The sequence below is a fragment of the Staurois parvus genome, unplaced genomic scaffold (genome assembly GCF_062004578.1).
Source record: "Staurois parvus isolate SC_StPar_1 unplaced genomic scaffold, SC_StPar_1.0 ptg000520l, whole genome shotgun sequence".
NCBI classification, from domain to species: Eukaryota; Metazoa; Chordata; class Amphibia; order Anura; family Ranidae; genus Staurois; species Staurois parvus.
In genome coordinates, this window is record NW_028318316.1 from 19,286 (window position 1) to 35,816 (window position 16,531).

General features: G+C 41.4%; 1 protein-coding gene across 1 annotated transcript in view; it reads left to right on the plus strand.

The window, feature by feature from the left end:
* Positions 1 to 2,861: 2,861 nt before the first annotated feature.
* Positions 2,862 to 16,531, plus strand: part of TSLIG3A (tRNA splicing ligase complex subunit 3A) — an 87,926-nt gene continuing 74,256 nt past the window's right edge. The window contains exons 1-2 of the mRNA XM_089690173.1: positions 2,862 to 3,140; positions 11,434 to 11,582. Of these exons, the coding sequence (XP_089546299.1) occupies positions 3,091 to 3,140; positions 11,434 to 11,582 (199 nt within the window). The 5' untranslated portion in view covers positions 2,862 to 3,090. The remainder of the gene's footprint in view (positions 3,141 to 11,433; positions 11,583 to 16,531) is intronic.

Below are 16,531 nucleotides of genomic sequence, written 5' to 3' on the forward strand. Positions count from 1 at the left end.
TATTACATTTTTGGTTTGGAATTTAATACCACTGTAAATTAACAAGTATTGCTGGGCACTGCTTCAAAATTATAGCGTGCACTGTGAAAATGTTGCTGAAAACCAAAGAAATGAATGAAATGGATTTAAACTTATCTTCAAACCAAATATTACTACTCATCAATAAATAAACATAAATATATAATTAGGTGCACTGTGAAAATTTTGCTGAAAACCACAAAACTAAGTGAAATGGGTTAAACGTATCTCCAAACCAAATATTGCCACTCATCAATGAATAAACATACATATATGATGAAAAATAACTTAAATTAATATGATCCTTTAAAATAAACTAGTAATGAAACACATTATATCTAGAATATTTGTGAAAAAGTCCTCCTTGTGCATGTGTAGGGGATAAAGGACATCCAGTGCTCCATCACAGGTGATGGTGACTCACACCCCCTTCACACCATGTACTCACCAGAAATATATAGCCCATATAATGGAGGGTCAATATTGCTTTGAATGAAAGTATGCCGTCTCCTCTGCACAAACACTACTGTCTCCAGCCTTTTGACTCCACTCCAAGGAATGCAGCTTAGGATTTGGTCAGGAATGTATACGAAGAGGCCACAAAAAAAACAGTCATGGTGTAGTATTTTATTATAAAAACACTTTTACACAAGCAGACCAAAAATCCCCCAATATATATGCACTCACATTTCTTTGTGCCTTCTTGGCACTCAAAATTTCCAGTATAGCATAATACACAATATGGGAACGCCGCTGATCCTGGAAATGGCATGCGTTCCAATGGTATTTGGAAAATAGATGGTAGGCATTTGGGAAATAGATGTAATATATTTATTATCCGCATCCCGACCGCCCTTTAGCAGAAGTGCTGCTACAGGGCAGTAGAGATGCACAAAATCACGTATATATACATGATTTTGTATTTCCGGGTAAGGGGTGAGCACTCCCTACCCACGCCGCTATTGGCTCCTCGGCATGTCAATCATGGCCGCCAATTCTCGCATGGGACTCGGTGATCGTCGGCGGAGCTGACAGGGAAGAGGTCTGAATATTGGCTCCTAGGCATGTCAATTGGCTGCTCGGCATGTCAATCACCGGGTCATGGCCACCAATTCTCGCCTGGGACTCGGTGATCATCGGTGGAGCTGACAGGGGAGAGGTCTGTATATACACAATACAGACATCTCCCGTCAGCACGAACAGGCTGCTTTGTATTGCTCTGCACAGCAGAGCAATAAAAAACAGCTTGTCTACACAGTAAAACGCACACTTCACACAGTTAACCCTTTGATCGCCCCAGATGTTAACCCCTTCCTTCCCAGTGTCATTAGTACAGTGTCAGTGCTTTTTATTAGCACTGATTACTGTATTAGCGTCACTAGGAATGTCAGTGGCAGTTAGTCGGTCCCCCCCAGTGTCAGAATGCCCACCGCAGTCCTGCAATAAGTCGCTGATTGCCACCATTACTAGTAAAAAAATAAATAAAAATTCCAGTATATATACCGCCATTTGTAAAGGCTATAACTTTCACATAAACCAATTAATTTACACGTATTGGTATTTATTTTTTTCTTAGCAAAGACATGTAGCAGAACACATTTTGGCCTAAATTTATGACGATATTCGATTTTTTTATTTTTTTTAGTGGACATGTTTTATAGCAAAATTTCTTTTTTCAAAATTGTCCGTCTTTTTTTGTTTATAGTGTAAAAAATACCCGTAGAGGCGATCAAATACCACCGAAAGAAAGCTCCATTTGTGGGGGGAAAAAGGACGCAAATTTCATGTGGGTGTAGCATTGCAGGACCGCGCAATTGTCACTTAAAATAATGCAGCGCCGTATCGCAAAAACTGGCCTGGTCAGGAAGGGGGGTAAGTGGTTGAAGCAGATCTACATTGTGTTTGAACACCAACAAACAAAAACACTAATTATTTTTTAGTATTCAAAGTAAACTCCCCCATCTATTTATGTCTCTGTGCTTTATTTTGCTGAGAAATCACTTTGAAAAAGACCCCGTAGCATTTCTGGCCGCGGCCAAATTGAGTAAGGGCAGATGATTCATATCGCATTTGCTTCCTGTAATCCATCTGCCCTTAGCTCAGGCATGCAGGCAGGAGGGTGTACTTAACTGCAAAAAAACCTCCTCTCCTCCCGAAGACTCCTGGGATGTATGACATCATTTGCCTAAGCATGGAAACCAGGAAGCAACTGCAGAAATGGATAAAAAAAAGTATAAAGCAAGTACACATTATACTTTTCTATGTACTAATACTAGCAGCATAAGGATTAGAGATAGTCATTGTTGACTGAGAGAGGGAAGTTGCACTTTAAGAGCTCCCTCGGTTCCTGCCACTGTACGCTCTCCCAACGCTGTCTGCACACGAGCACAGCTGTTGCCTGCAGACAGAAAGCCGGGCACTACATTTCTTCCATACACACCGAATTTCAACCACTCCACCCCTGCAACGTTTTCCTTAATAATGTCCGATAACGAAGCACTTAACCCCAATGTGACCCTTTCCTACACGTTCCCCAACTCCTGCACTGCCCACTTCATCTACGGCTGAAGCCTGCCTGGAGCCCACGTGACATGCACTTACTTCCTCTCCGCGTGTTACAAAGCGCAGCATATGGTTGTCACTCGGGGATGATAACGCTATTGCCTGCTCCAACTATTTCACTATTTTTCTTTACACAGAACAAAACATATAAAATACACGTAATACCATAATTTTTCCTCAAATATTACATTTACTAGAGTGTACGAATGGAAAAATAGCTCGGTGTTTGTAGATAGACTGTTTATGTTGAGCAGGCGGCATTGAGGACACCACAATGATTGGAAAAGGACAGGAAAGTGAGAAAGCGGGGTCCTCGCACTTGCCAGCCCGGCAGCCGTGCTTTGCTGTCAGACGTGCAGGGAGGTGAGACAGCTGGGTGACATAGGCGGCTCCACGTTGGTTTCTCGGGTGTCCTCCTGTGCAGCACTCCCGGGCAGACTCCAAGCTTCTCCTCCGCTCCTGACAGCCTCTCTTCGGGGATCACATAGCAGTACACACAGCGCTCACAGCATGGAGAGTGACATGGAGAATGACATCCTGGAGGCCCTGGAAGACTTGGGGTATGTGACCGGGGGAGTCTTGTCTGGGAGAGAGGACCCATGTTAGAAATGACAGGCAGGATTTCATTGTGTGCTCATAGTGGTTAGACAGCCACCATTAGCTGAGCTGAACTCTGGGAACACAGAGAACACACACAGGGATGCAGCTCTGCCATCATTAGTACATCATTGAATAGATTTTATCCCCCATAATTGATCACATGTCCAGCACCATGACACTGCAGATCAGACACAGGCTACCATGGCAGCTTCCATGACTGTAAAGAAGAGGAGGGTTAAAGCTGAACTCTGGGATGAGCAAATATGATCTAAATACATTTGTCATGTGTATTCTTACTGGAATCTTGGTGTACTTTGTGTACTCCTTCCAGATCTGGGCAGCATTCCAGTGGGAAACTTTACTTCTCTGTAGGAGCTTCCTGTAATAAAGACCAGTCACTAATGTTCTCTCTTCTTGTGCAGGGTAACTGGTCTTGTCTCCACCCACTCCTATAGTTTTCTGCGCAGGGTATGTACAGCACAGTGATGATGCCCAATACAGTGATGATATTTGGGTTTGCAAGGGTATTTGGTGCCCACAAAGCTGATATATAGCCTTTGTGGCTTTTGAGGAATATATTTAAATGGAATTGTCTGTGCATGGAGTTCAGGTTTAAACGATAAGTTCACCTTTCGTAACATGTTACACCTTTATTCAGGGTGTAACATGTTACAAAAAGACCTTGATTCCCCATTGCTATAGCTATCGGGGGATCCTCTGCCCCACTAGCTGTCACAATTTAAAAAGAAAGTGGCTGTGCCAGGCTCTGGGAACTGGCCATGTCACTCATTCACAGTATTCCATGAATGGCAAAACTACAAGTCCCAACAGCCTTTGTGGCTGTCAGCTTGTAGTTCTCAGTGAAAAAAAATGTACATTTATTATTTTTGTTAAAAAGTGATCTTATCCTTTAAACTGGTTGTAAAAGCTGTCAGCAAGCCCCCAGCCCTCCTTCATACTTACCTGAGCCTGATCTCGATCCAGCTCTCTCCTCCATCTGTCCTCACTGGACTTATGCAGGCCATAGACGTGGAGAAAACCAGCCGGTTTTTTAACAAAAAAACGAAAAATCGGTTGTTCAATAGGCCAATGTTACCACCAACAGTAAAAAAAATGGGCCGATTTTCTTCCCGTCGACGGCCGGCATTTAATTACTTCTGTCCCTGCAGAGAGCCCGCTATTATATTTGACATTAAAAAGTATTGCGGTTGCAACATTGTATCTATTGTATCCATTTCGGATATAGATTTTTTTTTTTCCGGATACAAATAGGTACATTGTTGCAACCGCAATACTTTTTAATCTCATATAATAGCAGACTGGAATTCTCCTTCTTTCTCTTCTCCTTCTTTCTCTTCTCCTTCTTTCTCTTCTCCTTCTTTCTCTTCTCCTTCTTTCTCTTCTCCTTCTTTCTCTTCTCCTTCTTTCTCTTCTCCTTCTTTCTCTTCTCCTTCTTTCTCTTCTCCTTCTTTCTCTTCTCCCTTTTCTTTCTTTTTCTTGCAGGTCACGGCTCATGCGTAGATTTTTTATCAGTAAAAAGATCGTCCGATTTGACAATCACTGCTGCGAAAATTGGCCGATCGGCAAAATCGGCTGATTTTTTTTTCCAACTTTACCAATCAAAAAAAAATCTGACAAAATCCAGAAAAATGGCTGACCAATTAACCCATTAATGGTGCGAAAATCGGTTGATTTTATTTTATTTTCCAGCCAAAAAATCAGCCGATTTTCAACCCATCTATGGCCTGCATTAGTGAGAGCCATTAGCTGCCAGAGAACACTGAGCAAGCAGGTAAGATGCACACTGATTGCTTGATTAGAAGAATACTGGCCACAGTATCAACATGAGCAATCAAAATAATATTATCTTGATTGCTCATGCAGATGCTGCTGGCCAAGAATTCTTCTAATCCAACAATCGGCTTCCCTGCACAGATTCAAACAGGAAAGCCTTACTTTGAGTCCATTCAAGGTCCAGATTTTTAACTGAAGCCCTGATGAAGGGGGAGTTCCCCCCGTAACATGTTGGTTGTCTTTTAGCACAATATCAATAACTGTATTTGGACTCTTATCTTTTGGTCTGGCGCTCCTTCCAGGTATGCATGTTTTTGATGGTAACCTTCTGGAGTACCCATTGCAGGGTAGTCTTGTCCATTAGTAGCCTAATCTGAGCCAGTGGGCTCTTCAAATGTTTTTTGCCCTCCCACTGCTTTGTTTAAATTCATATCAAAGTCCAAGCGCCTCTTGGATGCTTTTTTTTTTTTCTTTTGGATTGAGAAGACCCAGATTGTGAAGATGATTCAGTGTCATTCAGAATATCCAGACTGTGAAGATGATGCAGTGTCATTCAGATGACCCAGACTATGAAGATGATGATGCAGTGTCATTAAAATAAACCAAGACTGTGATGGTAATGCCGTGCCATTCAGAAAATCGAGATTGTGAAGTTGAATATAATGTAGTGACATTTAATAAACCCAAACTGAATCAATGCATTGTCATCAGAGTAGGGGTTTTTTGAATGGCAAAGAGAATAAATGAGGTGGAGACATGACCCCTGTATTGTGGTTGGTTGCCAGTCCATGAGTGCAGCGGAAGCTGTACTTTCACAGTGAGCTTACAAGTGAATGATATGTTTTTTAGAGGGATAAATACATATAGGACAACATTCTGTTCCTTTCTGCCAACTGTTCTCTTGCATTGTCACCCTGTCACTTGTGCTTCTGATATAGACATTTAGAATATTTTTTGCCTTTGTCAACATCAGAAAGCCTATCGAGTACAATGACATACAAATGAAATGTTCCGCAGTAAAGGGTAAGTTCACCTTTACAAAAAAGATCATAAATGCACTTTTTTGCAGGTACTAAAATGTGTATTTATAACCTTTTTTTTTTTTTTTTTTTTTAAATGAGTCTGCAAAGCATCGCTGGTGCCATGCAGGTCTCCTGCAGAATGTTGGTGTAATATGTCTGCCTGTACATTATACGGGCAGGCAGTTTCACAATGACAGGGAGAATCAATGAACTACCACAGCACTCAACAGCTCCGTGGTAGTTCAATGAGAACTACAAGCAGACATCCTCAAAGGATGTTGGTACTTGTAGTTGATTCATTTACAGAAATCTGAATGATGCAGCAGTGTGGACAAAGCCCCGCACGACCATGCTCCTTTCAAAAAGTGACAGCTGTTGCTGGGGACTTCTCCCTGTACTTCTGCCACAACAGGTCCTCAGATGCCTGAGCGGCTGCAGAAGCAGGAACATGTTACACGTTCATGAAGGTGAACTTATCCTATAAAATCAACTTTCAATCCTTCACAAGGTGCTATAGTCATCTCAAGTCTGCTATTCTTCCTAAACTATTCATACTGTTTTAAGCTTTTCCAAATTCATCTGACAGGCTTCTTTGCATTCTTTTCTGGTCTGTGTTAGGTGAGCAGTGAATATATCTCATGATCACGTGCACCGCTCTACTATTACTTTTTCCCATCTGTCTTTATGCTTGCCAAATAAAATGTGCATGTTTCCCTATTTGCTTGAAAAGGTCATGTTTTCACTGTCATGCTAAAGACTATGTTGCTGTGTTGGTGGAGTTTTAATGAATAGGTTTTCTCTGCTCTTAAGTTCTTGCACGGTTCGAAGGGACACAAATAGCTACAACTACTCAGGTTTAGTGTCTACTGTATGTAAAGCTGAACTCCAGGCACACAAACTTTCCTTTAAATACATTCCTCAATATCCACAAATCCACTTTATGTGCACCAAATGCCTTTGCAAACCCATATATTACCATGTGAAAGTAGCAGTGACATCATCACTGTGTTGTACATAGAGCATAGCTATGGGAAGGGCCCCATAAGCTCCATCCACTATAGACTGTCTGCAGAAAACTACAGGAGGGGGCAGAGACCAGACCGGTAACTAAGCACAAGGAGGGAGAGCAGCAGTAACTGTTTTTTTATAGGAAGCTCCTGTAGAGGAGGTAAAGTTGCCCACTGGATTGCTGCGAAGATCTGGAGGAAATACACATAGCACACAAGATTCAAGTAAGCATACACATGATGAATGTATTTAGATATTTGCTCATCCTGGAGTTTAGTATTGACAATCCAAGACCTCTCGCGGTAACTACAGAGGAATGTGTGAATGTTTCATGACCATGACCATCTGGTAGCTAGTGTCAAAGGTTATTCTGTTATCCTGTACCCAGTCAGTTTATGGTGTGACCCATTTTTGGCAATCTGTTCAGGTTTGCTATGATATCAAAGCTTTCCTAACTTCTAAAAATTCTGCTGGCCAATTATGTGTTTGCTTTACTGTTTAAATACCAATTTCACATACTTTTTCACATGACTGTTTGTCTGAGCTACATAGACCACTTTGTTGAGTTTTGGATCCTCTCAGTTTATATTTTGCTGTGTGTACCATCCTCCAATATTTCAAGGGGATTCAAAAGGCTCTCACTAGTCCAGGCCTTAACCTTCTATTTAATTTTTTGGTGTACTTGCTAGTGTCATCAGATCATTATTGTGTTCTAAATACACTTTCCAGTTTTATCTTTTGGACAGATGGCCTTCCATTCTCATCAAGTACACTTGATAAGATGCAGAATTCTCAGGTGCCACTGCAAGGTGCCTTGATTCGGAAGAAGCAGAACAACCCCAAACCATAACATTTCTACCAGCATGCTTCACAGTTGGTATGGTGGTCTCCTGAAATGCTGTCTTCCGTTTGTGCCAAACATATCTAGAAGGGCATGGTCTTTGCCAGTGTTGGCAAAGACAAAAATTACATTTTGTTTCTGTTCGTTTTGGACAGCAAGGCTATTTCTTGGTACTAGGTTAAATTAGTGCTATTTCTTTCTGATCGTAGATTTTTGGGCTCTTGGAAACTACTTTTAGCATCAGTCAGCTCTTGGGCTACATTTACTGGGCCATCCAGTCCTGGACAAATTAGTAGTCGTATACTATTTGTATATCATATTCTTTACAGTGGAAAGATTGATTTCAAATAGGTGATTTTTGTTTTTGCTTTAGCAGAATGACCATGAATGGAGGAGAGAACATCAGAATCTAGACATCTGAGGTTTAAACAATACAGATTCTGACTTCATAAGGAAATTCTAATCATTGGCACATAATCTACAACACTTACTGTGGTTTTAACTTCAGGGATTTGAATAGGTGGTAAATATAGGGGTGTACTTTTTACACTTGGCAAATCTGCATTTTTGTTTAGATTAGCAGAGTGAATGCACTATGTCAATATGTGTGTCATTTGTTCAAGTATATCACTTTTACCTATAGGTACTATTTAGATGAGGATTTCTTTTTTTGCCTGTGTAAATCTATTAAGAAAGCCAACAATTTCCATAGGAGTTTATCTATTTTTTTTAACGTCACTGTCTTTACATGCGTAAATGTTTGAACTTTTAAACTTCATTTTTATGAATCGAGACCATTGACTGTTAAATTTTTTTACAATTACAATATGAGCCATTGATTGCTGAATTGTCACTTTTTTTTCTTTTTTGGCTCACTACAGTTTAAAGAGAGCTTTCCAGAAAAAGCAGTTATACAAGTAAAAAGCACCAGTAATTCAAGGAATGGGGAAAGCTGCATATACTTTTGCATGTACATGTACCATGCAGTTAGTGCAGTTCTCAATACTTAACAACAAAAGTGTTGTTTCTCTGAAGTGTTTGCTTCTATAGATAATCATGTATGCCCAAATTATAAAACATGGGGCTTTGTCATTTTTTTTAAGTGTATCAAATCTTGTTTGTTACCTTAGGTGCAACATACCATCCATCCAGGAAGACCCTAGACAAGTTGTTACATTGAACCTCTGCTTTGCCCATGCTGGGAAAAGCAGCAGGTTTACTTTAAAGTATGAGTCAAAGAAAAATAAAAATAATATAGGCAGTATACATTTTGGCAATACATGTACGTTCCCCCATATTTTATCACCTTAAGAACCCTGCAAGTACAATAAATTACCTTTGAAATGCACTCGGTTTCTAAGTCCTGTTTTGGGCAAACATCACACAGCATTTTTATGGACTGGTAGCAGCCTTGCCCAGCGTCTTTTGCTAAACTATCCAACCACTCATGCTGTCAAATCAGTTTAAAGTTAAAAGTTAGTGATATTAAAGGCAGTTTTTTTTTTTAAAATAAGAAACATGTTCTACTTACCTGCTCTGTGCAGTGGTTTTGCACAGAGCAGCCCTTATCCTCCTCTTCTTGGGTCCCCGCCGATGCTCCTGGCCCCTCCCGTTTGCTGAATGCCCCCACAGCAAGCAGCTTGCTATGGGGCACCTGGGCAGACTTGCTCTCGAGCCGCTGCCCTGTCTGTCCATTCACACACAGTGTGTCAGGTCTCCAGGCTCAGCTGCACTAAAGATGCTCCGACAGGGACACTCCTACCCTCTTCTCCATTGGGAAAAGTTCTCTAACTGATTACACTGCCTGTAGCATGATCTGTGAATGGGGGAGAGAATCCTGTGACTGATCAGATTCTCCCCCTTTCACAGATCATCTTACAGGCAGTGTAATCCGTGAAGTACCCACAAGCGGAATTGAGCTCTTTTGTGAAACCACTGACCGGTAAGGTTTTTATGACAGAAGGGACACTATTAGTCTCTTCTGTCATAAATGTTTCTTCCATTTTGTCAGCAAGTAGGTCTGTCATAATGTGCTAATATACTGCATACTAGCACATGTAGGCATGAACATCCTGGGAGCCCATTAAAAGAAAAAAAAATAAAACTATAGGGCAGTTTAATTTCACTTGAATGTCTGTGTAAAGCCCCTTTGCAAAGGGAGAGCCAGTACTTAGAGGCAGACAGTCTCTACTGCGTATACATGGAACAGAACACATGTAAGATGAAAAGTGGTTTTATGGCCTCTGGTCAAAGGGTTCTTTATTGAGGGGTTCAACACGTAGGGAGTTGTACAAGTGGAAGTTCACAGAGCAGCAATCTGGGCATGGTGAAGAGTCAGGTAGCAAGATACAAGGCAGCAACAGGAACACATCCAGAGGTACAGATCAATGATCCAGGCACAGTGAATGACAGACAGGAATAGAGAACAGTGGGTGTTAAGGCTCACAGGGCAGTAATCCAGGCACAGTGATAGACAGACAGCAGTATGTAACAAAAAGGGTTAGGTCCAGGATAACAGGGTAACAATCCAGTCACAGTGAGGGATAGACGGCAGTTCACGGGGCAGCAGTCACAGTGTAGAGGATGAACTACTCACATTTGCAGCTCTTGGTGATTGTAGAAGGTCCAGCAGCAGGTAGGTGGACACTGGAAGCTTCTTGTGGCAGTAATGCGATGGAGACTTAGTGTCCAGATAGCATCTCACATCATACACTGGTGCTGAACTATATGCCACAGTCATTCAAGTCTAGTGAGGCCCTGCAGCCATTTGTTTCACCCTGCCTATCACTGAAGGAACTTCTAAACATTTTGACCGAGATGTCTGTTATATTGTATGCTGGGTACAACAGGAACCTCAGCAGACATTGCCGGTGTGTCTGGCTAAATCATGTACAGGATACAATGATTTCTGTGATCCCTGCTGAGCAAACCCCTAAGGGTTTATTTACACATGTGCATGTGGGATAGTAAAAATGCGCAGCTGAGATGTGTTTTTACCACCCCCACCCCCCCAACCACTCCCACTTATCCCTGCTGTCGTGTTCATTGGGTAGTACTGCCTGCCAAGCAAAAGCCATTCAGGTGAATGAGGACGCCCCACAGCTGCATACATTGTGGGTGTTTAAGGGGTTAAAACAAGCGGTGATACAGTGCCTCCTCACCGTATGTCAAATGCTCTCTGAAGAGCGACTGAAATGTGGATTGTTCTTTAGAGAACAATTGTAGTGTAAAATAGCCCTTTCTCCATCTCACTGATAAGTTATGCTAACTTATTTACATGCTGAAGGGGGCCTTAGAGGTTGATGATTTCCCCAAAAATCTAAGTTCTCATCTGTTACATATGTCTATTCTAAAAATAGAAGATTTGCATGGTTGAGTTTTTTCTTCCACCCAATGACGGTTTGGTTTAAATGAGTGGTCTGTGATCTCTTAATTTTAAATAGTATTGTTTTCTTTGTGGTAGAATTTACAATGCAGTTATAAATGTCAGATTTCATTGCATCCTACACTTGTATTGACAAGAGGATATTCCTTTTTGTTGGTATGTTACAAATTCTACTAGTTTCAATTACCCTGTTTTATTCTTAGGTACAAAGGATCCCTGATGGATGATGGTGCCTTGATCCAAGCTGCTGCTCAAGGAGCCCTTTCTCCCGAATATACCAAGCTCTGTGCATGGCTGGTTGCTGAGCTGAAATTGTTCTGCAAACTAGAAGAAAGCGTAGAAGCCACTAATAGTAAGCCCTTAAAGTGTCATAACCAGGGCTGTCTTCGCTGTTTAAATATTCTGAATTTAAATAAGAATTAACGGTCAAAACATTTGATATTTCGGAAAAATAGCCACATTGTAAATCAGTGATGGACAGTTTTCATTACTTCTTGCACACGGGACTAAGCCTGGGTCTACACTGGTGCAGTGCGGAATTCGCAGCAGTTTCTGTGCGAATTCCACACCGCATTACAATCGCACCCCATTCATGCAAACCGCTGCGGGTGTGTATGTTAACACCCCAAAATCGGTCTGCAAAATGAGGTGTGATGTACAGAATTGGATTGCATGGGTGCGAATACCCATGCGATCTGATTCTAGTGCGGGCCAAAAAAAGGGTCCTCCACTTTTTTGGTGTGAATGCGGTGCGATTTGAGCCATACAAAATGTATGTCTCAAATCGCACTGCACAGAGTTCACATGTGATTTGCACAGGAATACGGTGCGGTTCCTGTGTGAATCACATGCGATATACCGCACCGCACACAAGTGTGAACCCAGGCTCAAATGCCACTTTTTTACTGATCTAAACACGTCTGTTGTTGTCTATGGAACATTGCACACAGCTGCATAAAGATTAGTAATGACGAGTACAGAGCCGTAAAATAAAAATCAAAAAAGTCTTTTGTAACATTGTGTAAAAAAAACCCAAATGTATTAAAACCCCTCTGGGATACTAGCAATTCATTGGCAGGAAAATCCATTACAAAGTATCCTTTTACAGTTGCTTTTTTACAGTCATGAAATAACAAGCATATTTATTTGTTATTGTAAATGTGTGATAAGCATGTTAGTAGGTATAAAATACTGGTTTTGAAAGCTTTGCAGGTATTTACTACAGCACTTATGAAAATAAATGTACTTGGAAAGTGACCGTTACTGTGGCAACCTTTTATAAGAATCTACCTGGCTGGTTTCTATAAGCATGTCCAGTTTTAGAAGTGAGGCCCATTATCCATGTGAATGATGCTGTTATGCACAGCATTGAAAAAGGCAGAATATACTAAATAATTAACAGATCTAGCGTAGTAGACCCTGTTGGTTAAAGTACTTCTAAAGGCTGTAGGTTTTTTACCTTCGTCATGATTTCTATACATGAAAGTAAAAAAACTTTCTGTGTGCAGCTACCCCCCCGCATACTTACCTGAGTCCAATCTCAATCCAGCAATGTGCACAAGAGCAGCAATGTGTCAATCAATCTCAGTCAATCACAGCCAGTGAAGAGGGAATGGGGGCTTGGCCGTGTCTATGGACACAGAGCAGGGCTTGAGAGCAAGCACACACAAGTACCCCCATAGCAAACTGCTTGCTATGGGAGCACTCATCAGGGGTGAGGAGCCAGGAGTGGTGGCAGGGGACCCAAGAAGAGGAGAATCGGGGATGCTTTTACCGAAGTATAACATTTTTTTTTTTTAATTTTTAACTTTAGTATCACTTTAACTTCTTTACTACATTTTCTTTTGTTAAGACAATGCCATTTATATTGTTTTCATTCTATCTGTTCAATAAGTGCAGAAAATACTCATTGATCCTGCCAGAAATATTGTAAGTTATTAACCTGTACTTCAAATGGACAGTGCACAGAGTCTTCAGGTGAGTGCCAGTTCGTTGCAGAATAATGCATACTGTATGCATTTTTTTCCATACCACACCGCTCTGCACCCGGGGGCTCTGTTGCTGTGTGAACAGGGCACAAAAAAGACACTGGTTTTCTGTGTGCCCTTGTGACTGGCAATGGATACAGGAAAACATCAGTCACCTAGTGTGAACAAGCCCTTAGCCACCTCTGTGGACTTAAAAACACGTGCCCCCTAGTTTACGGGCAAGAGGTGAAGGTGTTCTGTAGTCCAATGCTAGGGTTACAGTGTTGCTTTTTCAAGTATAGTAAGTGAACACCCTCCTAGAACAGGAAGTGTTACTGGTGAATTCCCCTTTAAAATTAAGTGGGAGGAATAGGAGTAAGCCTAAAAAAATTATGAAGGCAACCACCATATAAGAACTAGTAAGCTGCAATAAGTTTTTATTTTTGTCCTTGAGCATAAGTAGGCTTAAAGATTGTTCTACTATAACAGAAAGCATAAAATGGAATATAAGGGTGTGGCACTGTTCTCAAAGGAGGTTAAAGCTGACACCTATCCAAAGTTGTGTAAACTTACAAAGCGCTATAAAATTAATTTGGATTCCTAGATCGTGAAAGTGTTAATGTACTACAGGACACCTTCCCCCTTTTCCTGCAATAGTCAGATTAAGGTGTGAGTGGGATGAAAGGAAGGTAATCCTAGGGAATCTTACAAGGCACTCTACCGTGATGTGTGTGGACCAGGTGTATGAGCGGAAATCAGCAAAAAACTTAGTGAAAAGATAATTATTCATCCTAAGGGTATCGCAATCAGAAACCGTGTTAGGTACACCCTCCCCAAATACACACTGTGAAATAACAAAAAGGAAGAAGGAAATAACAAAAAATGTTTGGTGCACCTCCTCCCTCAAAGAGAGATGATGCTGGACAATGCCAATCTTAACTAGATATCAGATACTAAAAAAGTGCAAATAACAATTCTATACCAATCCAATAGTGGCACTATAATGCACCTCCCCCACCAAAAAAAGAAACTACGGGCATACCTCGGTTTACGAATTTAATTCGTTCTTCCTGACTTTTCGTATAGTGCAAAATTCGTAAACCGAAACTCTGTTTCCCATAGGAATGCATTGAAAACCAATTAATCCATTCCGGAGGTCAGAAAAAAGTAAATGCTACTAAAATACCGCGTGAGTTATTTTATCAACTCATGCAGTATTTTAGTAGTGACAACATTTGTTAATGTTTCAGCTGTCAGCGGGGTTCCCCACTGATAGCTGAATGTATTGCCAGCAATTGGAAAATTAAACGGCGCGGGGTCCCCCCTCCCTTCCATACCAAGCCCTTCGGGTCTGGTATGGATTTTGAGGAGAACCCCCATGCCAAAATTAAAAAAAAAAAAATGGCGTGGGGGCCCCCCCCAAAATCCATACTAGACCCTTACCCGGCAGGTCAGGAAAGGGGGGGAACGAGCCCCACCCCAACCATACCAGGCCACATGCCCTCAACATGGGGAGTGCTTTGGGGCCGCCGTCAACCCAAAAAAATAATTTAATAAAAAAAAAAATGGCTCCCACCGTCTGGTCTGCCTGCTCCGGTGGTTTGACAGTTCCTAAATATTTAAGGGGCGGGGCCACCTGGGGACATCACCTGAGTGACCCTGCCCCATGTGACATCATTGATGTCACATGGGGTGGATCACATGCTTGATGTCCCTGGGTGGCCCCGCCCCTTATTTAACCAATTCAATACCGGGCAATTTTACACCTTCCTGCCCAGGCCATTTTTCAGGTTTCAGCGCTCTCACACTTTAAATGACAATTGCGCGGTCATACAACATTGTACCCAAACTAAAATTTTATCATTTTCTTCACACAACTAGAGCTTTCTTTTGGTGGTATTTAATCACCGCCGTGGTTTTTATTTTTTGCTAAATTAACAAAAAAAGACCAAAAATTTTGAAAAAAAAAACTCTTTCTTTGTTTCTGTTATAAAAGTTTACAACTAAATAATTGTTCTTCATAAATTTAGGCCGAGATGTATTCTGCTACATGTCTTTGGTGAAAATAACCCAAATTAGGATGTATTATTTAGTTTGTAGGAAAGTTATAGAGTTCACAAACTATGGTATAGATCTGAAAATTGATCAATCCTGAAGTACTGACAGCCAATCTAACTTCTTCAGGTCCAAGAATGTCAGAACAGTACAGATATCCCCCAAATGACCCCTTTTTGCAGAGTAGACAGTCCGACGTACTTCATAAGAGGAATGGCGAGTTTTTTTGAAGTTGTATTTTTTTTGTCATAATTTTTTGGAAAATGAAAAAATTAAAAAAATTATTTTCACTATTTTTTTTTTTTACATACTGTCACCAGTGCAGTACAGCGTCATCATATAACTGGCATGGCGGTGAACAGGGACACTGACTGGTGACAGTGTGAAAATATATATATATTTTATTATATTTTTTTTTTAGTAACATTGTACTACTTTGGGGAAGTGATCAGTATTTTTTTTTTTTTTTTTTTTTACACAATTTGCTTATAGCAAAGAATTACTTTGCTATAAGCAAGCATTTACCTGAATGACATCGATTCATTCAGGTTTTTTTTTTTTTTTTGTGCCTAGCTGTGATTTGGCCACAGCTAATCACATGACATGTGCATGTGACCTGCTGTGACCATTCACAGCTAGACACTAGTATACAATGGATGGCATGAATGAAGCCATCCATTGTATACAACTGTCATGTGACCTGCTGTGATTGGTCACAGCAGGTCACATGGTACTGGCAACAGGGGTCAGTACTCAGATCTGTCATCGGCCGTGTCCGAGGTACACGGCCGGTGACAGATCGCGCCGCTGCGCGGCTCTGCAACCGTGCGAACTGCGCATGTGCGGGAGGACACCAAATGACGTACACCCTGGAAAGGTAATGCATTTTTGAGGCCGCCAAACGGCTATAGGCCGGGCGGCAAATGGTTAAGAACTGTCAAACCACCGGAGCAGGCAGACGGCAGGAGCCATCGCCTTAAGTGGAGCCTTTTTTTTTTTTTTCCTATTCTTTTCTCGGGTCGGCGGTGGACATCATGATTGATGTTGGATCTACTGTAGGGGTCATTCTTTTAGTTTTTTCTTTTAATAACGGAATAAAGACTGTGTCCTGTCTTTTTTTCACACTACACTTTTTGTTTTTTGTGAATGAGTAGCGGGACCATGTACCCCATAATCATTCACATGGGGGGGTGGGATCTGGGGGCCCCCTTGTTAAAAGGGGCTTCCAGATTCTGATAAGCCCCCTGGCTGCAGACCCCCCACAACCCTGGCCGGTGTC